Source organism: Hemitrygon akajei, chromosome 1 (assembly GCF_048418815.1).
Source record: "Hemitrygon akajei chromosome 1, sHemAka1.3, whole genome shotgun sequence".
Taxonomy (NCBI): Eukaryota; Metazoa; Chordata; class Chondrichthyes; order Myliobatiformes; family Dasyatidae; genus Hemitrygon; species Hemitrygon akajei.
Genome location: NC_133124.1, coordinates 152,876,599 through 152,902,995, shown reverse-complemented (window position 1 = coordinate 152,902,995; position 26,397 = coordinate 152,876,599). Strand labels below are relative to the sequence as shown.

Here is a 26,397-nt window from a genome sequence, read left to right as displayed (position 1 = left end):
AAAATGTATTAAAAATGATTACTTAGCACTTCACATTACCTCTGGAAATGACAATTGGAGGCTTTGTAAGTATTTTAACATTGAGATTCTGTGGATGCTAGAAATCTTGGAACAACACACAAAAAATGCTGGAGGAACTCAGCAGGTCAGGCACCATCTCTGGAGGGAAATAAACAGTCAGCATTTTGGTCTAAAATAATTCATCAGAGCTGGAAAAAGGGGGCAAAAGTCAGAATAAGAAGGTGTGGAGGGAGTGGGAAGAGTACAAGCTAGGAGGTGATAGGTGAAACCAAGTGAGGGAGAAGGTGGGTGGGAGGGGGGAATGAAATTAGAAACTGGGAGGGGATAGGTAAAGGACTGAAGAAGAAGCAATCTTTGACAGGAGAGGACAATGACTCATGAGCGGGAAGGAGGAGAGGCACGAGAGGGAAGGTGATTGTGGTGAGGAGAAGGGGTGTGAGGGAGGTTATTTAATGTAGGAAATACATAATGAAAATCTTAAAGCAAAATAGAATAAAAATGACTCGCTCTTCAAGCTTGTTTGTGTGATATTTGTTGGTATGAAAGTTTGTCACTGTTTTTATTTTGATGTTTCAGGTATACGTTTAGAGACTTGTAACAGTCGCATGATTGCATTTGTAAAGAAATTGTGCTAGTTTGTACTTTGAGGATTATTTGAAAAAAAAAGTCCTAATTGCAGATTTGACTTTTTTTTAAAAGCAAGAGGCATTTAACTTTTTTCAAACAAATCTTCTGGCAATATTTTTGATGAGATATAAACTTAATTAGCAATTTTTGGCATTCTTATTATTTCTAATCTGTATTTTGGGTAAACTATTTTTTAATAAAACAAAGGACCAGATCATATTGTTTGACACCTGCTGGCCATTTACCTTGTAGTTTGGGCTGTAGTATGCTACTTTCAAGAAACGTTGGTGATTCTATTGAAGTGAGTGTGGCAGACTGTATCTAGTAAATCTACATTGGTGGCATTCGCCTCTGGGAGAGTTGGTATGATTTATCCTTGCAGAGCTGATGCTGGAATTAGGTGTAGAAATGTTATTTTTCATGTAGTTTCTTTATTATACTTGTTTTTTAATATTAATTACCCATATACATGTAATTATTCAGTGAATTTTTCCAGTAATTACGGTATAGTTGCTTCAGTATTTTCCTGGAAACTTCTCAGCCTTCAGTAACAGGTGTCACACCGCATAAATCTGACTATTTTATAGTAATTATTGTCAACAGTATTTTGTTAACTCTAGCCTGGGATGAGACAACCGCAACTATTTTTTAGTCTGGTCTTTGTTCTCTTGATGCTAATTCTTGTTCTTCTTTGCTCTTGATGACACGAATAAAACGATCATAAGCAACAAGATTTATGCCTCATTCATGACTTCTGAAGAACCTTTGGCTCGCAAAAGCATTAGGATCCAACAGTGATGTTAAATGGCTTTGGTTTCACAGTTGGCATGGAAGCCTTCTGACTTCTTGTGTGTATTTGATGGGGGAGGCACCCCCCTTCTCCAACTCTAGCCTTAATAAGGATGTATCTGGAAATGCAATTTCCATATTACAGGAGCTGGGGTGAAATTTTTTTTTTCTTGTTTTGAAAAAGTACCATCTTTTGTCAACGTTTAATTCATTGCCTAAAATACCACATCTTTCATTTTGGACAAGCAATCACCTGCGCACTCTTCATATGGTGTAGGATTGCTCTTGCTGGCGGAATGTCAGTTGGCAAGCTGATCTGGCTAGCTAGTATTTATTGTTTAACAGTCAGTTGCTGGGTTGAATGATCTAGTTGAAGTTTTTTTTAAATTTCAATGAAGAGTTAAATGTAAAGATTTTCATCTGTAAGTGAAAATATAAATACTGTACCAGACCTCTGGTAATTACAAATCTTCATTGCTGGTTCTTTACTAATTCTCAAGTGTCATATTTCCAAGTTTCTTTCAGGATGGCTTAAAAACAGCAGATAAACTGAAACAATATATTGAGAAACTGGCTGCTGATTTATACAATGTAAGTAATTTAAGCAATAGCTGTAAGTTTATTACAGATTAATCATTGAAAGCATTTGTTCCATTGAGATGTTTTTATTGTATATTCTATTATTAGATTTATAAAGGCAGAAGAGGTGGGTGAAGTTACAGCGTTAACTACATAAGGAATTTAACTGGCTACATGATGTTACTGTATTATGGACTTGTTGCCCTCCCCAATGTACACTAATTTAATTTCTCTCTTTCTCACTTCTGATGACGGGTCTTCGACTTGAAGCATTAATTGCTTTTCTTTCTCGAACCGGTGCTAAACTGCTGAAGTTGAGACTGTTTTTATTTGAGCTTTCCAGCATCTAAAGATTGTTGCTGTTATTCTTTGTTTTGGTATGCCCAAAAAAGAAAGTAGATGATGAAATTAATTAGATAATTAAAACACATACTCAGAGAATGAAAAAAAGACATACTGAATTAGCCTCCTATTTCATTGGCTTAAATCCCCAATAAAACCAATTTCTTTATCATTCCAATGCCAGGTCTGATGCGTGAAGCTGTGGAGACCCTTTCCCAATGCAATACTGTACTGTGAAATCTGAGCAAGCCCAGCTCTGTCCCTGCACAGTGAAAGCTGTGGTGTGATCTGTCCTAAATTTCAGATCTATGCTCATGTTCGGCAATTCAAAGTTTTACCAAATATTTTATGGCATGAAAGCTGTCAATTCTGAATGGACAGCTGGCTCCGGACAGCAAGATTTGCCCTATTCATCGTTGTTGGTAGTGGTACAAATGGGAGGTACAATCATGAGGAAATTAGGGACATTTTGAGAAATCTAGAGCAACAAAGGAAAGAATTTTTGACATATTTCTTAGTTTTTTGAGACATGCTAAAATCAAGTGGTTATAATTGAGATCAACTTGAAGGAGGGCTAAAAGAAGACATGAGGTTGCTTTGGCAGTCAAGGTGAAGGATAATCCTAAGAGCTTCTACAGGTATATTAAGAGCAAAAGGATAGTAAGGGATAAAATTGGTCCTGTTGAAGATCAGAGTGGTTGGCTATGTATGGAACCAAAAAAAAATGGGGGAGATCTTAAATGTGTTTTTTTGCATCTGCATTTACTAAGGAAACTGACATGGAGTCAATGGAAATAAGGCAAACAATTAGTGAGATCATGGAACCTATACATATTAAAGAGGAGGAGGTGCTTGCTGTCTTGAGGCAAATCAGAGTAGATAAATCTCCAGGACCTGACAAAGTATACCTTCGGACCTTGAAGGAGACTAGTGTTGAAATTACAGGAACCTTGGCAGATATACAAACCCCATTTCCAGAAATGTTGGGATATTTTCCAAAATGCAATAAAAACAAAAATCTGTGATATGTTAATTCACGTGAACCTTTATTTAACTGACAAAAGTACAAAGAAAAGATATTCAAAAGTCTTACTGACCAACTTAATTGTATTTTGTAAATATACACAAATTTAGAATTTGATAACTGCAACACACTCAAAAGTTGGGATAGAGTTAAAATAAGATTGAAAAGTGCACAGAATATTCAAGTAACACCAGTTTGGAAGACTCCACATTAAGCAGGCTAATTGGTAGCAGGTGAGGTATCATGACTGGGTATAAAAGTAGCGTCCATCAAAGGCTCAGTCTTTGCAAGCAAGGATGGGTCGTGGCTCACCCCTTTGTGCCAAAATTCGTGAGAGAATTGTTAGTCAGTTCAAAAGGAACATTTCCCAACGCAAGATTGCAGAGAATTTAGGTCTTTCAACATCTACAGTACATAATATTGTGCAAAGAATCCGAGAATTCAGAGACATCTCAGTGCGTAAAGGGCAAGGTCGGAAACCACTGTTGAATGCGCATGATCTTCGAGCCCTCAGGCGGTACTACCTAAGAAGCAGTCATGCTGCTGTGACAATTATAGCCACCTGGGCTCGGGAGTACTTCGGAAAACCATTGTCACTTAACACTGTCCATCGCTGCATCCAGAAATGCAACTTGAAACTGTATTATGCAAGGAGGAAGCCGTACATTAACTCTATGCAGAAACGCCGGCGAGTTCTCTGGGCCCGAGCTCATCTCAGATGGACCGAAAGACTGTAGAACCGTGTGCTGTGGTCAGATGAGTCCACATTTCAACTAGTTTTTGGAAAAAACGGGCGTCGAGTCCTCCACAGATGAAAAGGACCATCCTCATTGTTATCAGCGAAAGGTGCAAAATCCAGCATCTGTGATGGTATGGGGGTGCATCAGTGCCCATGGCATGGGTGAGTTGCATATATGTGAAAGTACCATTGACTCTGAGGCGTATATTAGGATTTTAGAGAGACATATGTTGCCATCAAGGTGACGTCTCTTCCCGGGACGTCCATGCTTGTTACAGCAGGACAATGCCAGACCACATTCTGCACGGGCTACAACAGCGTGGCTTTGTAGACACAGAGTGCGTGTGCTTGACTGGCCTGCAACCAGTCCAGATCTATCTCCTATTGAAAATGTATGGCGCATCATGAAGAGGAGAATCAGACAACGGAGACCCGGACCGTTTAGCAGCTGAAGTCTTATATCAAGCAAGAATGGACAAAATTTCCAATTGCAAATCTACTACAATTAGTATCCTCAGTTCCAAAACGATTAAAAAGTGTTATTAAAAGGAAAGGTGATGTAACACAATGGTAAACATGCCTCTGTCCCAACTTTTGTTGAGTGTGTTGCAGCCATCAAATTCTAAGTTTGTGTATATTTACAAAATACAATTAAGTTGGTCAGTAAAACTATTGAAAATCTTTTCTTTGACCTTTTGTCAGTTAAATAAAGGTTCATGTGAATTAACATATCACAGATTTTTGTTCTTATTGCATTTTGGAAAATATCCCAACTTTTCTGGAAATGGGGTTTGTATTAAAAATGTCGGTATCTACTGGTGAGATATTGGAAGATAGATTGTGTTGTTCCGTTGTTTAAAAAAGGCTCTAAAAGTAATCCAGGAAATTATAGTCCAGTAAGTTTGAGGTCAGTAGTAGGTAAATTATTGGAAGGAGTACTAAGAAATAGGATCTACAAGTATTTGGATAGACAGGGGCTTATTAGGGAGAGTCAACGTGGCTTTGTGCATGGTAGATCATGTTTAACCAATCTATTAGAGTTTTTCGAGGAAGCTACCAGGAAAGTGGATGAAGGGAAGGCAGTGGATGTTGTCTACATGGACTTCAGTAAGGCCTTTGACAAGGTCCCGCATGGGAGGTTAGTTAGGAAGATTTAGTCGCTAGGTATACATGGAGAGGTAGTAAATTGGATTAGACATTGGCTCAATGGAAGAAGCCAGAGAATGGTAGTGGAGGATTGCTACTCTAGTGGTGTGCCACAGGGATCAGTGCTGGGTTCATTGTTATTTGCCATCTATATCAATGATCTGGATGATAATGTGGTAAATTGGATCAGCAAATTTGATGATACAAAGATTGTAGGTGTAGTGGACAGTGAGGAAGGTTTTCAAAGCTTGCAGAGGGATTTGGACCAGCTGGAAAAATGGGCTGACAAATGGCAGATGGAGTTTAATACAGACAAGTGTGAGGTATTGCACTTTGGAAGGAAAAGCCAAGGTAGAATATACAAGGTAAATGGTAGGACACTGAGTAGTGCAGTAGAACAGAGGGATCTGGGAATACAGATACAAAATTCCCTAGAAGTGGTGTCACAGGTAGATAGGGTCGTAAAGAGAGCTTTTGGCACATTGCCCTTTATAAATCAAAGTATTGAGTATAAGAGTTGGAATGGTATGCTGAGGTTGTATAAGGTATTGGTGAGGCTGAATTTGGAGTGTTGTGTGTAGTTTTGGTCACCGAATTACAGGAAGGATATTAATAAGGTTGAAAAAGAGTGCAGAGAAGGTTTACAAGGATGTTGCCGGGTCTTGAGAAACTGAGTTACAGAGAAAGGTTGAATAGGTTAGGACTTTATTTCCCTGGAGTGTAGAAGAATGAGGGGTGATTTGATAGAGGTGTATAAAATTATGATGGGTATAGATAGAGTGAAATCAAGCAGGCTTTTTCCACTAAGGCTAGGGGAGAAAAACACCAGAGGACATGGCTTAAGGGTGAAAAGGGAAAAATTTAAAGGGAACATTATGGGGAGCTTCTTCACACAGAGAGTGGTGGGAGTGTTGAATGAGTTGCCAGATGAAGTAGTAAATGTGGGCTCACTTTTAACATTTAAGTAAAACTTGGACAGGTACATGGATGAGAGGGGTATGGAGGGATAATGGTCTAGGTGCTGGTCAGTGGGACTATGCAGAAAAATGGTTTGGCACAGCCAAGAAGGGCCAAATGGCCTGTTTCTGTGCTGTAATGTTCTTTGGTTCTAAGTAGGGCATTTGGCCCATGGAGTCTGCTCTGCCATTCAATCATGGGCTGATCCAATTCTTCCAGTCATCCCCTGCCTTCTGCCCATACCATTTAATGCCCCAGCTAATCATACTATCTATTTTAAATGCACCCAATGATTTGGCCTCTACAGCTGCTCGTGCTGAGAAATTCCACAGATTTACCACCCTCTGACTGAAGTAATTTCTTTGTATCTCTTTTCTACATGGACATCCTTCAATCCAGAAGTCATGCAGTCTTGTCCTGGACTCCCCTACCATGGGAAATAACTTTGCCATATATAATCTGTTCAGGCCTTTTAACATTCGGAATGTTTCTGTGAGATCCCCTCCTCATTTTCCTGAATGCTAAGGAATACGGTGCAAGAGCTGCCAGACCTTTCTCATACGGTAACCCTTTCATTCCTGGAATCATTCTCGTGAATCTTCTCTGAACCCTTTCCAATGTGAGTATATCCTTTCTAAAATAAGGAGCCCAAAACTGCACACAGTGCTCCACATGTGATCTCACGAGTGCCTTGTAGAGCCTCAACATCCCATCCCTGTTCTTATATTCTATACCCCTAGAATTGAAGGCCAACGTTGCATTTGTCTTCTTCACCACTGACTCAACATGGAGGTTAACCTTTAGGGTATCCGGCACAAGGACTCCCAAGTCCCTTTGCATCTCTGCATTTTGAATTCTCTTCCCATCTAAATAATAGTCTGCCCATTTATTTCTTCTACCAAAGTGCATGACCATACACTTTCCAACATTGTATTTCATTTGCCACTTCTTGGCCCATTCCGCTAAACTATCTAAGTCTCTCTGCAGGCTCTCTGTTTCCTCAACACTACCCACTCCTCCACCTATCTTTGTATCATCGGCAAATTTAGCCACAAATCCATTAATCCCATAGTCCAAATCATTGACATACATCGTATAAAGAGTTGGTCCCAACACCATCCTTTGTGGAACTCCACTGGTAACTGGCAGCCAGCCAGTATAGGGTACTTTTATTCCCACTCTCTGTTTTCTGCCGATCTGCCAATGCTCCACCCATGTTAGTAACTCCCCTGTAATTCCATGGGCTCTTATCTTGCTAAACAGCCTCATGTGCAGCACCTTGTCAAAGGCTTTCTGAAAATTCAAGGACAGCACATCCACTGCATCTCCTTTGTTTACCCTGCTTGTAGTTTTCTCAAAAATCTGCAGTGAGGCAGGATTTTCCTTTCATGAAACCATGATGGCTTTGGCCTATCTTGTCATGTGCTTCCAGGTGCTCTGTAATCTCATCCCTAACAATTGATTCCAACAACTTCCCAACCACTGATGTCAGACTAACAGGTCTATAGTTTTCTTTCTGCTTCCTCCCACCCTTCTTAAATAGCGGAGTAACATTTGCAATTTTCCGGTCATACAGTAGAATGCCAGAATCTATCAATTCTTGAAAGATCATTGTTAATGCTTCTGCAGTCTCTCTAGCTACTTCCTTCAGAACCCAAGGGTGCATTCCATCAGGTCCAGGAGATTTATCCACCCTCAAACCATTAAGCTTCCTGAGCACCTTCTCAGTCATAATTTTCACTGCACAAAATTCACATCCCTGACAATCTTGAATGTCCAGTATACTGCAGATGTTTTCCACTGTGAAGACTGATGCAAAATACGCATTCAGTTCCTCTGTCATTTCTGTCTCTCATTACAATATCTCCAGCATTATTTTCTATTGGTCCTATATCTACCCTCAACTCTCTTTTACACTTTATTTACTTAAAGAAGCTTTTAGTATCTTTTTTGATATTAGTTGCCAGCTTCCTTTCATAATTCATCTTTTCCTTCCTAATGACCTTCCTAGTTTCCTTCTGAAAGTTTTTAAAAGCTCCCCAATCCTACCACTACCTGTGGCTTCCTTGTATGCCCTCTCTTTTGCTTTTACTTTGGCTTTGATTTCACTTGTCAAGCACAATAGTGTCCTTCTTCCATTCAAAAGTTTCTTCTTATTTGGAATAATAATAATCTTCTCTCCTCAGATTAAGCAAACGCAAGATGAAGAAAAGAAGCAACTTTGCACACTCCGTGATATGCTGAAATCCTCACTGCAGATGGAACTAAAAGAGGTAAGAGTACTTGAAATACACTTCATTATGTTCAAATATTCAAAATTACTCAGTTTACTGCAGTTTCCTTCTGTCTGAACATCTTACAATATGTAAAGAAAGACATCTGTTCATGTTAGGCATTGCTATGCCAAAAACTTCACAGATTTCCTACCCTCAACTAGAGCCCCAGCAATAATACATTCCCTATGGCTTGATGTTGACCTGCTGTCTGTGAATGCTGCTGTGGCAATTGATGTGTCTATTCGATGCTGAGAGATAGAGTTTAGGGTATAATTAATGCAGAGCATCATTGGTGACTGGCTGCAGCAGCTCCAAATGTTGACAGAATACACTGATTATATCATCTCTCTTATCATCTGTTAAATTTGACCCTAGCGCAGGGGTTCCCAAAGTTTTGTTGTAATGCCATGGACTAATAACATTAAGCAAGGGGTCTGTGGACCCCTGGTTGGGAACTCCTGCCCTAGAGATAGTTTCAGTTTATAGCCATGATGTAGCAGTTCAAGAACACAGCATCACATTTTCACCTCTCTTCTCATCTTGGTTGTTTGGTAATTCATGCACTTGACTCTAAAAATTGCTGTTCCTGAAGTTTTCATTCCACTTTCCTTTGAATCATTCTGCAGTGTCCTTTGCGAATAATTCTGAACATCCCAGTTCTAAAGCAGGATGCCAGAATAGATAATGAGAGACATTGTGATGTGGTGCAACTGCATTTACTGGTTTGAATATAAGTTTTGTAAGAGTGTGTCATTATCTTCTGCCTTCAACAGATTGCCCAGATTCTAAGCTCTGAGGCTTCTAAAGCTTATTTTCTAATCATACCTCCATTGGCAACCACATCTCCATTGTGCTCCGTGCTGAAATAATTTGTTCCTAAAGAAATTGTGATTCGTATGTTTTCTGGTCATTCCTGTTTCCCGATGCTGTGCCTGTTTGCTTACCTGATAAGTTGGCAATTGGCTGAGTAAAACATTGTAAACATAATAGATTCTGCAGATGCTGGAAATCCAGCGTAGCACGTACAGTCCATGTTTTATTCCTTTCCATAGATGCTACCTGACCTGTTGAGTTCCTCCAGCATTTTGTACGTGTCACTGAATATAGTATTTACACCTTTTTGCGTATTTCTGAACAACTTCCAATATGTCATCTGTTGTGTATTAAGTATGCTAAAAGAATTCTTCTGTGAGCCGAATAAAATACTGCACTTGTGGAGAGTCAGTGTCATCTTCAGACATCACGAGTAACCTACCTTATACTTTGATTTGTATGACGTTCACCCACAAATAGTGTAACTTTTCTTGAGTTATCTACCAGACAATAGGTAGATCTACCACCTCTAGTTGTTTCTTGAAATAGTTTTTTCTTGTGCAGTGTTTTGAATGCATGCCTACGCTATTCAATGACTGTGTGAATTATTTTTGTTTAATCAAGTGATAATTGCCCTTCAAGAGGATTTAAGCAACTTAACTGTGTTCTGCCCATTTGCTTTTGGACATTGTAACTCTGGAAAGTATATGCTAGACAATTAGGGAATCTGGCAATAGCAATATTTTTATTTCTGGCTTTGTGGTTAAACTACATGTAGGAAATCACCGTTTTCAATTTACAGCTCATACAGTGATCCCTAAAATAATTCCCCTCACTGCAATGTCTAAAAGTGTTTGTTTTTCTGTTTACCCATTTAAAGTAAAATGTGTTTGCAACATTTCAAGGAAATGTAAAACCTCATCTATTCCCTGTTTTACTGTACATTGCAAGCAGGACTTTTAGCCATCTGGTGAACACTGAATTCATAGAACAGTACATCACAGGACCAGACCCTTAGGCTCACAATGCCTGCACTGAACATGATGCCAAATGAAACTAAATTCCTTCTATCCCTTCATTCAAATATTTCAAAGGTACATTTAATGTCAGAGAAATGTATACAATATACATCCTGAAATGCTTTTTCTTCCCAAGCATCCACAAAAGCAGAGGAATGCCCCAAAGAATAAACAAGTTAAATGTTAGAACCCCAAAGTCCCCCCAGCTCTTCTCCCTCATGCGTGTAAGCGGCAGCAAGCAACAGTCCCCCCCTTCCCCACCGGCAAAAAAAAGGATCAGCACCCGCCACCGAGCACTTGTGTGTGAGCAAGGCCGCAGCAAAGGCACAGACTTGCAGTACTCCAAAGACTACATTGTTCATCCGGCATTCGACATACCTCAGGCTCTCCCTCTCCCTAATAAGGGAGAAAGAGTAGTTTCCATTGCACAGCGAGTGTGGAGACATAACAAACAACTTGCTGGCTTACGATATTAAAAGTTCGTCATGTCGCTTTATCCAACCTCTGTGCCCAAAGATCTTGGGTCTCTGGGCACACAGCTTTAGATCTTCCATCCGGTCTTCTGCTTGGACACCGACCTCCGATCCCCCCATCTCTAGAGCTACGAAAACTTGGTCCTCCGAAGGCAAGCGGAACTCTTAGAACGAGCCTTTGGCATGCCGAACAACGGCCAGTTGTGAACCCCCGAGAGCGGGTCCCATTCCCACAAAGAACTGAAGTCAGCGTGTAACTCCAGGTTAGGGTCTTCAAAAGAACCCTGAAAAAGAAAACTAGAAATATTAAAGATGGAAATAGAACTGGTTCCGAAGATGCAAGCAATGGAGTCACTGTTAGGCACTATTAACCCTCCTAAACTCCACCTCCGACTTATTCCCTGCATTCTCATGTGTTTAATCTAAAAACCTCTTAAATATTAGTACAGTATGCTTTCACTGCTACCTCTGGCAACCTGTTTGAGACTTCTGCCATTGTAAGTAAATGCTTGCCTTGGACATTATCTTTAAACGGTCCCCTCTACATAAATACAGGTCCTGTCATACCTAACACTTCTACCCTGGGGGAAAAAGATTATGATCATCTATTCTTGCTATGCATATAATTTTGTAAACTTCTGACAGGTCTCCCCTCAGCTTTAGATATTCAGGAAAAGATGCCATTTTATCCGGCCTCCTTATAGTTTATACCTTATTGTAGGAAAAGCTATTCTGTACCCTTTCCAAAGCATCTGCATCATTCCTGTAAAGGGGTGACTAGACAGTTCAGTCTGATTCCTGAGAAAATTGAACCAAATTTTTATCTCTTCACACAGGACACACGTTTTTTCTTACTCTTGTCACCAGTGGGAGGCAGTACTAAATTGGAGCATCATCTTTGATTAAAGTAGAATGGCTAATTTAACCTGACTAGTGCTATTTTAATATAATCATTTGAAGCCCATTCTGCAATCAGCCATGACAATAAGCAAAGTGAATAGTTTAGGAATTCACAGTCCATATGCTGCATGATTTTCCCCACATAAGCTTAGGAAAAAACGGCTACGCCAAGTTTGTCCTTGTCCAAGTTGGCCTCAGTTTTTATTGGCTTCTTTCTTGCTCCCTAACTCTCAAGTGTCCCTTCTGCTTGTTCCTCTTTTATTTCCCTGTTGTATTCCCTTCTTTTGTTTGTCTTTTATCTTCCTCTGATACTGTTTTCCTGTCTGCTTTTTTCTTCCTTTTGTCTTTTTCTGTTCACACAATTTATTTTCCTAATTCCCTTTTGTTTGCTCCATTTTAGTGTAGCTCAGATCTGTTTATCATGTTTAACATTTTCATCTTGTTCAATTATTTTTCATCAAGAGAGTTTTCTTTTTATGTATCAGAATCGGGTTTCTTATCACTAGCATGTGACATGAAATTTGTTAACTTAGCAGCAGCAGTTCAATGAAATACATAATCTGACAGAGAGAGAGAAAATAATAATAAAATATAAATAAACAAGTAAATCAGTTACATTTATTGAATAGATTTTTAAAAATGTGGAAAAAAAACAGAAATACTGTATATTTTTTTTAAAAAGTGAGGTACTGTCCAAAGCCTCAATGTCCATTTAGGAATCAGATGGCAGAGGGGAAGAAGCTGTTCCTGAATCGCTGAGTGTGTACCTTCAGGCATCTGTACCTCCTACTTGATGGTAACAGTGAGAGAAGGGCATGCCCTGGGTGCTGGAGGTTCTTAATAATGGATGCTGCCTTTCTGGGGCATTGCTCCCTAAAGGTGTCCTGGGTACATTGTAGGCTAGTGCCCAAGATGGAGCTGACTAGATTTGCAACCTTCTGCAGCTTCTCTTGCTCCTGCGCAGTAGCCCCTCCATACCAGACAGTGATGCAGCCTGTCAGAATGCTCTCCACAGTACAACTATAGAAGTTTTTGAGTGTATTTGTTGACATGCCAAATCTCTTCAAACTCCTAATGAAGTATAGCTGCTGTCTTGCCTTCTTTATGACTACATTGATATGTTGGGACCAGGTTAGATCCTCAGAGATCTTGACACCCAGGAACTTGAAGCTGTTCACTCTCTCCACTTCTGATCCCTCCATGAGGATTGGTATGTGTTCCTTTGTCTTACCCTTCCTGAAGTTCACAACCAGCTCTTTTGTCTTACTGACGTTGAGTGCCAGGTTGTTGCTGCGGTGGCATTCCACTCGTTGGCATATCTCATGTCTGTACGCCCTCTTCTCACTGCTTGAAATTCTACCAAGAATGTATTGCAATTTTTTTCCAATCTAGATCGTGCTTAACATCCTAAAATTGTAAGGCTTTCTCCCTGCATAGTGAGATTTGTTTTCTGTCTCTGTCTCGATATTGAAATTGTGTTATTGTAATGTCTTGAATTGCCTTTTGTAAAAAGCAAATGTAAATAATATCAGATTAGGATTAACAGAATTAGCACAAACCACTCAACTATATTTTCAATTAAAATACTCACTGATAGTTTAAGGTTGTTTACTTAATAACTGAAAGGTGAGAAAAGAAAATGTTGGAAACACTCAGGTTAAGCAGCATCTTGGGAATTTCAAAGTAAGTTATCGTGTCCAGTTGAATGTGCTTTATCAGGTCACTTGGAGGGTTCTTCTAGGGTATATTAGAGCTTTACAAAGATATTCCGGTTTTAGTTGTGCTTATTTGGCTTGCTCATATTTGTGAAACAGAATGAGAAAACAGATAGAGGAGATAAACTTACTAAGTAAAGGTGATGGTTAACCTTTAACATTTCATGCAACTGGACACCATCTATTCCAGCAGACTCAGGAGGAAAGCAATCAGCATAACCAGAGACATCACACAATCCGGCCACTCCCTGTTTGACCTGCTGCCGTCCAGCAAAAGGTTCAAGACACTAAAAGCTAGAACAAATAGACTGAGGAACAGCTTCTACCCCAGAGCTGTGGCCTCCATCACTCCACTCCCACAGAACAATGACTGAAACTGTGAGCACACACATGCACACCCAAAGACTCAAATACTTGCACTAACAGCACTTTGTGCATTACTGTGACATTCTGGTGCTGCTGCAACTTATTTTCTGCTACTTATCTATTTAATACTGTTTCTCTTTCACTGTCTTGTACCGCTTTGTTTGATTGCCTGAGAGGAAGCCAGAGTTTCATTGTACCTGTGTATAATGACAATAAAGATCATTCAATTCAAACTTTCTTCCTGAAGCAAGTCACTGAATTTTGTGTAGCAGAAAGCTGCAGACTAGAGTTGCTCTGACTGCTAGGGCCACTGTTGAACTGTGTGGCTGGTTTTCACTTGTAGGCGTAGTTTGCATAGTTACCAAGTGTGTATCTCTGCAGCTTGCAGAAGGCAAATTTCTAATGTGAAAATAAGTGTCTAAAAGTATAAAGGTGAACCTGAAATCCACAATCCACTATACATATTCATCTTATAAAGGTTAGACTTCCCTGGAGGAAGTGAATATTAAGGCATTCATCATTAAAGACCTCCATCACCCAGAACTTGCCCTCTTTTCAATGGGAGGAGGTACAGGAGTCTGAAGACACACACTCAACATTTTAGGAACAGCTTCTGCCCATCCACTATCAGATATCTGAAAGGACAGTGAACCCATGAACACTAGCTCACTATCTTTGTTCACTTTTTGCACTAATTTAATTTTTATATATATTTCTTAGTGTAATTCAGTTTATTTTATGTGCTCCACTGAACTGCTGCCACAAAACAACAAATTTTATGGCATGTCAGCGATAATAAACCTGATTCTGAAAGATTTTATTTCATGCTAAGTCAAAAGCATGAAAACAGGCCCTTCTACTGGTCGATGCGAACCATTAATCCTATATAATACTCCTCTCTCAGATTCCACCATTCAGCTCCATACATTAGGAGCAATTTGAAATTGTATATTATCCAACCATTGAGCGCGTCTCTGGGGTGTGGAAAGAAACTGGCTCGGTTAAGATGTGAGGCAGCAGTTCTAATTGGCTCTGTCACTCTGCTGCAGTTTGTACAATTTTAATCTAGCTGAAAATGCTTCAAATTTATGAATAAAAAGTAACTAAATGACAAGAAAATATAACTTATAACTCACATTCCTTACCTATCAATTTTAAATGAAACCATCTAAAATCTTCCATGGTATTTCTATTTGCATTGTATTTTTGAAGGACTTAAGACCATAAGACAAAAGAGCAGAATTAAACCATTCAGCCCATCGAGACTACTCTGCCATTCCATCATGGCTGATCCTGGATCTCACTCAACCCCATCCACCTGCCTTCTCACCATATCTTTTGATGGCCTGAGCATTCTGGAAGCTATCAACTTCCGCCTTAAATAAAACCATGGACTTGGCCTCCACCGCAGTCTGTGACAGAGCATTCCACAGATTTGCTATTCTCTGGCTAAAACAAAAGTCCTCTTTTCCTCTGTTCTAAAAGTTCAGCCCTCAATTTTGAGGCTGTGCCTTCAAGTTCTGGATACACCCACCATAGGAAACATGCTTTCCACATTCACCTTATTTAGTCCTTTCAACATTCAGTAGGCTTCAATGAGATTTCATTCTTCTAAATTCCAGTGAATACAGCCCCAAAGCTGCCAAACACACCTCATGTTAACCCCTTCATTCCAAGAATCACCCTTGTGAACTTCCCCTGGACTCTCTCCAATGAAAACACATCCTTTCTGAGAAATAGGGCCAAAATCTGTTGACAATTCTCCAAGTGCGACCTGACTTGTGTCTTATAGAGCCTCAGCATTATCTCTTTACTTTTATATTCTATTCCCTTTGAAATAAATACCAACACTGCATTTGACTTCTTTACCACAGACTTAACCTGTAAATTAACCCTCTGGGAGTCTTGCATGAGGACTCCGGAGCCTCTCTGCACCTCTGATGTTTGAACCTTCTCTCCGTTTAGGTAATAGTCCACACTATTGCTCCTTTTACCAAAATGCATTATCATACATTTCCCCACATCGTACTCGAGCTGTCAGTTTTTTGCCCATTCTTTCATTTTGTCTGCATTGCTTCCTGAGCACTAGCTGGCCCTCCGCCTATCTTTGTATGATCCGCAAACCTTGCCACAAAGCCATCAATTCCATTATCCAAATCATTGACAAACAATGTGAAAAGTAGCGGTCCTGATGCGGACCCCTGAAGAGCACCAGGAGTCACTGGCAGCCAACTGGAAAAGGTCCCCTTTATTCCCATTCGCTGCCTTCTGCCTGTCAGCCTTTCTGCTATCCATGCCAGTATCCTTCCTGTAACACCATAGGATTTTATCTTGTTAAGTAGCCTCAAATGCCTTTTGAAAATCCAAGTAAATGACATCCACTGCCTCTCCTTTGTCAACCCTGTGGGTGGAGGTTAGGAACAGAAAGGGGTCAATAACTTTACTGGGTGTTTTTAATAGGTTGCCCAATAGTAACAGGATTATTGAGGAGCAGATAGGGAAACAGATCCTGGAAAGGTGTAATAGTAGCAGAGTTGTCATGGTGGGAGACTTTAATTTCCCAAATATTGATTGACATCTCCCTAGAGCAAAGGGTTTAGATGGGGTGGAATTTGTTCGGTGTGTGCAGAATGGTTTCTTGACACAATATGTAGATAAGCCTACAAGAGGAGAGACTGTACTTGATTTGGTATTGGGAAATGAACCTGGTCAGGTGTCAGATCTCTCAGTGGGAGAGCATTTTGGAGATAGTGATCATAATTCTATCTCCTTTACAATAGCATTGGAGAGAAATAGGAACAGACAAGTTAGAAAAGTGTTTAATTGGAGTTAGAGGAATTATGAGGCTATCAGGCAGGAAATTGGAAGCCTAAATTGGAAACAGATGTTCTCAGGGAAAAGTACGGAAGAAATGTGGCAAATGTACAGGGGATATTTGTGTGGAGTTCTGCATAGTTGCATTCCAGTGAGACAGGGATGTTATGGTAGGGTACAGGAACCGTGGTGTACAAAGGGCCTGTTTTGTGCTGTAGGTTTTCTATTTTTTTTTCTATTAACCCTGTTTGTTACTTCCTTGAAGAATTCTAACAGATTTGTAAGGCAAGATTTCCCTTCACAGAAACCATGCTGACTTTGACTTATTTTGTCATTAATCTCTAAGTACCCCCGAAACCTTATCCTTAAAAATAGACTCCAACACTTTCCCAACCGCTGAGGTTGGCTATCTGGCTTATAATTTCCTATCGTTTGCCTTCTTTCCCTCTAAAAAAGAACTGTCATAACCATTGTCTCGTTACCCTTATTACTTGTCTTTTCCAGCTCCCTTTGCAATCTCAACCCCACATCTTGGCTATTATTTGGAGGCCTATATATGATTCCTAATGCTTTTTTTACCCTTGCAGTTTCTTAACTCCACCCACGAAGATTCAAAATTCTCTGCCCCTATGTCACCTCTTTCAAAAGATGTAATTCCATCTCTACCAACAGAGCCATACCACCGCCTATACCTTTCTGCCTGTCCTTTCAATACAAAGTATATCCTTTGATGTTAGGCTCCCAGCTGTGGCCTTCTTTCAGCCACGACACAGTGATGCCCACAATGCTGGCTCTGTCATAGGAATCAACCTGGACAGCCTCCAGTGTGTCCAGCTTGATGCCTATGACAGAGCCAGCCTTTCTAATCAGTTCATTGAGTTTGTTGCTGTCACCCGTGTTGATACCATTGCCCCAGCACACCACTGCATAGAAGATTGTACTGGTGACAGAAGACTGGTAGAACATGTAAAGGAGAGACCTGCAAAGTCCTCAGGCAGTAGAGGTGACTCTGGCCCTTCTTGTACACAACCTCTGTCTGTCATCCGTTTGATAGAGCTCTTAAAGATAGCGGAGTCAAGGGATATGGGGAGAAGGCAGGAACGGGGTACTGATCGTGGATGATCAGCCATGTTCACATTGAATGGCGTGTTGGCTCAAAGGGCCGAATGGCCCATTCCTGCACCTACTGTCTATACCAACCATCTTTAATCCTCCACTTCAAAGGATGTGGTGGATATCTTTGATTTAAATTGTGTTTATAAAGTAGTTATATTGTATTTATTGTAAATATCATACAACTATTGGTTATATTAATATGATATAATCTGAATCTATGATTTAATGTTCATAGGAATTTGCATTTCTTGGAAGTCATTGTGTGCATCATGCCCATATTAGTGATTGGAGCTGTGAGCCCATGGTATTACAGGAAAGATCCTAGCATGGATAAAGTAGTGGCTGATGCCAGGAGGCAAACAGTGGGAATATAGGGAGCCTTTTCTGGTTGGCTGCCAGTGACTAGTGGTGTTCCACAGGGGTCTGTGTTGGGACTGCATTTTACATAATATATCAATGATTTCATTTAAGCAATTGCTGGCTTTGTTACAAAGTTTGCAGATGGTATGAAGGTAGGTAGAGGGGCAGGTAGTTTTGAGGAAGTAGAAAGGCTACAGAAGGACTAAGACAACTTCAGAAAATAGGCAAAGAAATGGCAGATGGAACAAAGTGTCAGGAAGTGTGTGGTCATGCATTGTGGTAGAAGAAATGAAAGGGTTAACTATTTACTAAATGGAGGGAGAATACTAAAAAACTGAGGTGCAAAGGGACCTAGGAGTCCTTATGCAGGATTCCCTAACGGTCAGTTTGCAGATTGAGTCTAGTGAGGAAGGGAAATGCAATGTTAGCCTTCATTTCAAGAGGACTAGAATATAAAAGCAAGAATCCAATGTTAATAAAATAGGCTGTAGTCAGCATGGTTTCCTCAAGGGCAAATGTTGCTTGACAAATCTGAAGGAATAACAAGCAGGTTAGACGAAGGAGAATCAGTGGACGCTGTGTACTTAGGTTTTCAGAAGGTCTTTGAAAAGGTGCTGCACATGAGGCTGCTAAACAAGGTCACTCCATGGTATTACAGAAAAGATACTAGTATGGATAAAGCACTGGCCGATTAGTAGCAGGCAAAATGTGGGAATAAAGGGGTTATCTGCTAGTGACTTGTGGTGTTCTACAGGGGTTTGAGTTGGGATCGATTCTTTTTACGTTAATATGTCAATGATTTGGATGATGGAATTGATGTCTTTGTTGCAAAGTTTGCAGACAATATAAAGGTAGGTGGAGGAGCAGGTTGTTTTGAAGAAGTAGGGAGGCTACAACGGGAATTAGATTAGGAGAATTGGCAAAGAGATGATAGATGGAATACATAGTCAGATAGTCTATGGTCATGCACTTTGGTAGAAGAAATTAAAGGGTTGCCTATCTTCTAAATGAAGATAAAATAAAAAAAATGAGGTGCAAAGGGACTTGGGAGTCCTTGTGCAGGATTCTCTGAAGGTTAATTTGCAGGTTGAGTCTGTGGTGAGGAAGGCAAATGTGATGTTAGCATTCATTTCAAGATGACTGGAATATAAAAGCAAGGATATAATGCTGAGATTTTATAAAGCACTAGTGAGGCCTCACTTGGAGTATTTTGAGTTATTTTGGGCCCGTTATTTTGGAAATATTGAGCTGAAACTGGGGAGGGTTCACAAAAATGATTCCAGGATTGAATTGCTTGTCATATGAAGAGTGTTTAAATAAATAAGGGATGGGGTAAGAAGGGGAGGAGTGGCATTAATGGAAGTTATAGAAATCAATGTTCATGCCATCAGGTTGGAGGCTACCCAGACAGAATATAAGGTGTTTGTATCTCCAACCTGAGTGTGGCTTCATCTTGACAGTAGAGGAGGCCATGGATTGACATATCAGAATGGGAATGAGATGTGGAATTAAAATGTGTGGCCACTGGGAGATCCTGCTTTCTCTGGCGGACATCCTACTTTCTTTGCCGTTCAGCAAAACGGTCTCCCAGTCAAGGGAGATCAGTGAGAGCAGATGTGCAGGAAATGGGAAAGATGCATTTGAGAGCAGAGTTTATGGTGGAGGAAGGGAAGCCCCTTTGTTTAAAAAAGGAAGACACCTCCTTCGTCCTGGAATGAAAAGCCTCATCCTGACAGCAGAACGAAGGAGATGTCTTCCTTTTTTAAAGAAAGGGGTTTCCCTTCCTCCACCATAAACTCTGCTTTCAAACGCATCTCTCCCACTTCACACACATCTGCTGTCTCCTGATCCTCCTGCACCCCAGTCAGGATAGGATAGCCTCCAGGTCCAACAATAAATTCTCCATAACTTCTGCCACCTCCAACGGGATCCCACCACCAAAGCACATCTTTCCCTCCCCCACTCTTTCTGCTTTCCGCAGGGATCGCTCCCTACACGACACCCTTGTCCATTCATCCCCCCCATCCCTTCCCACCGATCTCCCTCCTGGCACTTATCCTTGTAAGTGGAACAAGTGTTACACCTGCTCTTACACTTCCTCCCTCACCACCATTCAGGGCCCCAGACAGTCCTTCCAGGTGAGGTGACACTTCACCTGTGAGTCGGCTGGTATGGTATACTGCGTCTGGTGCTCCCGGTGTGGCCTTCTATATATTGGTGAGACCCGACACAGACTGGGTGACCGTTTTGCTGAACACCTACGCTCTGTCCACCAGAGAAAGCAGGATCTCCTCCAATGGCCACACATTTTAATTCCACGTCCCATTCCCATTCTGATATGTCTATCCATGGCCTCCTCTACAGTTAAGATGAAGCCACACTCAGGTTGGAGGAACAACACCTTGTATTCTGTCTGAGTAGCCCTGATTTATTTATTAACCCCCCTTTTTTTCTCTTTTTTTCTCTCTCTGTCCCTCTCACAATCACTCCTTGCCTGCCCTCCATCTCCCTCTGGTGCTCCCCTCCCTCTTTCTTTCTCCCTAGGCCTCCCATACCATGATCCTTTCCCTTCTGCAGCTCTGTATCCCTTTTGCCAATCAACTTCCCAGCTCTTAGCTTCATCCCTCCCCCTCCTGTCTTCTCCTAACATTTCTGCTCTCCCCCTCCCACTTTCAAATCTCTTATTATCTTTATTTTCATTTAGTCCTGACAAAGGGTCTCGGCCCGAAATGTCGACTGTGCTTCTTCCTATAGATGCTTTCTGGCCTGCTACATTCCACTGGCGTTTTGTGTGTGTTAGTATAAGGAGTGTTTGATGGCTTTGAGCCTGTACTTGTTGGAGTCTCAAGAAATAATGGGGGATTTCAATAAAACCTATTAAATATTAGAAGGCCTAGACATAGTGGACGTGGAGAGGAAGTTTCCAATATTGGGGGATCTAGGACCAAGAGGGCATAGCCTCAGAATAAAAGGACGTCGCCTTAGAACAGAGATGAGGAGGATTTCTTTAGCCAGAGGGTGGTGAATCTGTGGAATTCATTGTGGAGGCCTGTCATTGAGTATATTTATAACAGAGGTTACTGGGCTCTTCGCCACCATCATTCTGCCCAACGTAGAGTGGTTCGTTTTATTTTGATTAACCATGCAAAACTATTTCGGACTCAAAGTCTCCACAGGTAAATAGGACGATTACACATAACAGTCCTACAGAATAGCTACAAAGTGAAGGAAATCAATCAAGTCCTTAAAGGGCTGACGGAAAAACCTGGAAACCTAATAATGTGGAGGAACCCGTCGCTACCGCCTGTCTTCCCTATATTTCCCCAGTTTCTGGAAGGATCGCCAGGATCCTGAAGAAATGCCAGATTAATACCATCCACAAACCCGTAAGGAAGCTCAATCACAGCTTATGCGGGTCAAAGATGACCTGGGACTCAGGACAGCTGGTGTTTACAGGATTCCCTGTGAATGCAGGACAGCGTATGATCGACCAAATGGGACGTGCAGTGGAAATCCGCATCAAGGGGCACAGGAGGTTTATCTGTTTGGGTTACCAGCGAAATCGGTAGTAGTAGAATATTGCTATCACAGTGGCCATAGGAAAACTACTGTGCCACACCACTGGGTTTTGGCACTGCCTGGTGAAGGAGGCCGTTGAAATAAAGCCAGAGGAAAAGATTTTTAACAAAGACGAAGGTCTTGCTCTAAGTAAGAACTGGAATTCGATTGTAAGCAAGATGGGCAGAGGAAACCTGATTGGATGAGTACTAACCAATCAGGAGGGACGGATTATGGAGGTATTAATACCATTGGATTAGACATGCCCAGGCATCATCCCTGATGAGATGCCGGAGCTTGTCATTGAAACGTCAGTTAAAATCGATTCCTGTACCTGGCTGGAAGCCAGAGAAGAGTTTCATTATTGCTAAATTTGTTGATGACAAAAAGTTAAGTCCTTTTTGTGACCTAACTAGGAGGCTACAAGGGAATATACACTTGTTAAATGGCAAGTGGGAGAGAAAAAGTAAAAATGTTAATTATTTTTCTTTTACCACAGATGCATCTTGACCTGCTGAGTTTTCAACACTTCCCTCTGGTGCTCCTCCCTTCCTTTTCTTCAATAGTCTCTGTCCTCTCCTATCAGCTCTTTACTTCACCCCCACCCCCTCTCCTGGTTTCACCTATCATCTGCAACCTTGTACTTCTTCCTCCCCTCGTCCCACCTTCTTACTCGGTGTTCTCCCCTTCCTTTCCAGTACTGATGAAGGGTCTTAGCCTGAAACGTCAACTCATTACTCTTTTCCAGAGATGGTTCATGGCCTGCTGACTTCCTCCTGCATTTTGTGTATATCACTTTGGATTTCCACATTTGCAGATTTCCTTGTGTTTTAGTTTCCAACATTCTCTGTTTTATTTCAACTTTCCTGTATCTACAATTATTTTTTAAAAAATTCACTTGCTGTAAAATTGTCCATTTCGGCAAGTAAACTAAGGAAGTAGTTTATCAAAATGGTGAGAAGTTTCAGAGTTGTTAGATGCAGAGTATCTGGATGTCCTAGTGTGTTTTGCAGAAGACTGGTATGCAGCTGATATAGAACTAATTTAGACATATTAAGGCAAATTGTGTTTTACTAACCTGATTATGTCTTCCAAAGATTGAGAGTTTGATGAAGAGAATGTAGTAGATGCTGTCTCTAGATTTTCAGAAGGTATTTAACTAATTTCTGGTGATATTAAACAAATTGAATAAAGGTAATAGCTGCAACATGAATTTCAAAAGAAAAATATCTTGGAACAGAAAACGCTGTTGTGAATGTTCAAGAATTTTTAAGATTGAATGTTGGCACACGGTATTTTTCCCCCTTATAGTCTTAGTATAGAAGCAAGTTTTTCTGTATTCCTTTGGGGCAATGTGGGCTTTACAGGTGGAGTCGGTATTTCATTGGCCGTCCGTAATTGACTTTGTGAGTGTGGTGGTGAGCTTCCTTCTTGGACTGTAGTCTTTGAGATGTGGGTAGACCCACAACAACCAACCTTTGCACCAAAACACCATTATTCATCATTTCTACCAGATCCCACCACCATCAAGTCTTCCAATATCCACTCCTTTCTGCAAGCACTCCTCTCAGTGATTTTCTGATTAGCTCATTTCTACCAATACCCCCTCCCTGCCCGCGGCACTTTACACTGCAGCTGTGTAAGATGCAGGACTCCATCTCCTCAATTTCATTGCCATCCTCGGACTCAAACTGCCCTTCAAGGTCAGACAAACATTCACATGCAGCTCCTCCATACTCATGTACTGTATTTGGTAATCTTAATATAGAGGAGCTCACATCCAAGCAAACTCTAGGCAACCATTTTGTGGAGCACATTTGTCCTGACCTCGCAGTTACATGCCATTTCAACACCTCATTCCCACATCAACCTTGGGCTTCTCTACTGCCAAGGTGAGGTGAAATGAAAAAGAGTTAAACAATATCTCAAATTTCAGTCTGGTTAGTCTATAACCTGAAGTATGAATATTACAATTTTGAGCTTCAGATAATCTACTCTCTCTCCTTTCTCTCTCTGTCTGGATCCTCCCCACCTCCCAGCTTTACTGAACTGCATGTGAGGTGTAATTTCTGACTTGAGCTGCATTGTTATATTAAATACATTGCTCAGGGAAAGCATAAATGTAGTGGTAGTAGTAGAATCACTCGAGTCGACAATTATATTCTCCTAAGGGGTTGTTTATTGGTGGGTCTTCAGGTGGCTGTAGAGGCCCATTTAGGATACACACATATTCTGGAATGGTAGGATGGATTTCCTTAATGGAGAATGCCTACCTGTGACCTTATTTAATGTGCGGAGGCTGATGCTCAGGCTGCCATCACACGGTCCTTGATAGGCTAGGGTCCAGTGGCATAGAATGCAAGATGATTGGGAACTCTACACCTCCACCATGGTGATATGCCAGCATCTTACGTTAGCTCCACCGTTGAGGTCTTGGTAGCATAACTAAGCATTAACCATTAGGCTAAATAGCACTTTTCTGTGCTGAATATTCTTTGCAACATTGTTGACACCATCAGAGATGTCCCAAAATGATGACACTGCTCCGTATGCTCCACAAGCTTTCTCTCCTTGTTGAATATACATCCGCCTGTTTCGTTTTTGCTGGTTAAGCTCTTTCTTAAATGCTACATGTCTTCTGAGGTTACTGAGCTTATTGTAAAACTCATTTGAATTACAGTTCAAGAATTAAAATTGCTCACTGCATATTTCGACATTTTTCTAATTTTTATTTAAAATTCTGTAAGGTCCAACATTCTGTATTCTGAATAATTATCATGAATGTTGGAAATGGCTTTGCTAAGTATTTATTTTTGAAAATTTGTATCTCTAAAATGGCATGATACTCTCATTGTAACTGAGTTATTGTCTAATCATTAGAGCTAATTATATTTCAACTATTCAGAAATACATCAATTGCTGCCAGAGTACACAAAGTTGAAGGCAGTATCATTTTTTTGTTGCATTGTTAATCAGTCAATTTGTTGGTGTGCCTCTGATCAGCCATTAATTTTGTAACTTTAACATTTTAAACATACAAGTTTTAAACATGCAGAATTTTAGGAATATCTTTTGTCATATATACTTACCGCTTTTCCCTCCTATAAATGTTTTTGCCTTTCCTGAACAAAGTCTAGGAGAGTAAGTTCGAGTTTTAATTAAAATTTGCATGTTAGGTTATCATTTCATGCTCGTAACACTGTTGTTCTCCAGTTTCAAGTCATTGCATTAGTTTTGCTAGCTATAAAAGCAATATGAATATTAATGTGGATGAAAAGGGAAGTTCAGAGCTGTATTAAAATTACACAGATATTTGGAAACAAAATAAGTAAATCTTTGGAACAAAAAAAGTTTAGTCTTCCTTTTATTCTGGGAGATGCAATTAAGCAAAATAACTTTCCAAATAAATTTACTTCAAATTCTGTGGCAAACTAAGATATCAATGGCAGTTTTAAACTATTCTTAAAATTGGTGTTAATTTGCCATATTGTTTCTAGTTCTGTGCTATGCCTGATTTGTATGTTAGATTGGGATAATAATAGTTGCTCAGTATGGATTTGTCCACATTAATATGCATTTGTATTTCACGATTTTAAATATCGTATGTTCATTTTAGTCACTCACACTGCCATCTTTAAACTATTCAAAAAGGAAGAGTGACAACAATGAAATGTAACTGTTAAAGGTAAACTTAAAAAGTGCAAATAGCTGATAAATTACGACCAACCTGCAAGTTAGCTGCTTAACTGAATAATCCCTCAAACTTTAGTTTTGTTGCTGTATTTTGCATCATCTTGTTCTTCTGCATGCCATTACTTTATCCTGAAGCATTAGTTTTGTACTCATGAATTAGTCTACTATTGTGTGTGCCATAGTATTTCACAAAACTGGTTCCTCTTAGGATTCTCAAAGCAGACAGTCAGGCTACAGTATGCACCAGCTTCAAGGTAACAAGGAGTATGGAAGTGAGAAGAAAGGGTACCTCTTGAAGAAAAGTGATGGGTAAGTAACACTTACATTTTCAGTAACACTTGCTGATTATTTTCAAAATGAAGGTGAATGCATTTTGCTTTGCAGTTGGACAGTTGCATGGATTTACACTCGGTGGCCACATTGTTAGGTAGAGGAGTGGAATCGGGTGTGGTCTGCTGCTGCTGTTTGTTTCACTTCAAGGTTTGATTTGTTGTGGATTCAGAGATACTCATGCACATCACTGTTGTAACAAGTGTTTTTTTTAAATTGCTGCTGCCTTCCTGTCAGACTGAACTAGTCTGACCGTTCTTCTCTAATCTCTCTTATTAACAATATTTTTTAGCCACAGAACTGCAGCTCGGTATTTTTTCCATGTTTTTTGCACCATTCTCTGAACTGTTGTGTGTAAAAATCCCAGGAGATCAGCAGTTTCTGAGATATTCAAAATGGCCCTTGTGGCACTAACAATCATTCCATGGTCAGTCACTTATTTCTTCCTTATTCTGATGTTTGGTGTAAACAACTGAGCCTCTTGACGATGTCTGCATGTTTTTTTTGCATTGAGTTGCTCCCACATGATTGTGTGATTAGATGTGATCATTAGCAAGCAGGTATACGGGTGCAGCCACAGTGTGTATGTGTTATCTAACACCATTGAAATTCCTAGGTTTAAAAGTTAAACATCTGCTACAGAAAAAGTGAACAATGTGTTACAAAAATGATGAAATCCACAGATCAATCATTGGGTTTAAAACTGATGCAAATTGACTTTCTGGTGGAAAATAAAACTT

General features: G+C 40.3%; 1 protein-coding gene across 4 annotated transcripts in view; it reads left to right on the top strand.

The window, feature by feature from the left end:
* LOC140731478 (arf-GAP with SH3 domain, ANK repeat and PH domain-containing protein 1-like) overlaps window positions 1-26,397 on the top strand; it is a 424,608-nt gene that overhangs the window by 216,791 nt on the left and 181,420 nt on the right. For all 4 annotated transcript variants that reach the window (XM_073052979.1, XM_073052971.1, XM_073052959.1 and 1 more), the window contains exons 10-12: window positions 1,953-2,028; window positions 8,411-8,497; window positions 25,536-25,636. In XM_073052979.1, the coding sequence (XP_072909080.1) occupies window positions 1,953-2,028; window positions 8,411-8,497; window positions 25,536-25,636 (264 nt within the window). The remainder of the gene's footprint in view (window positions 1-1,952; window positions 2,029-8,410; window positions 8,498-25,535; window positions 25,637-26,397) is intronic.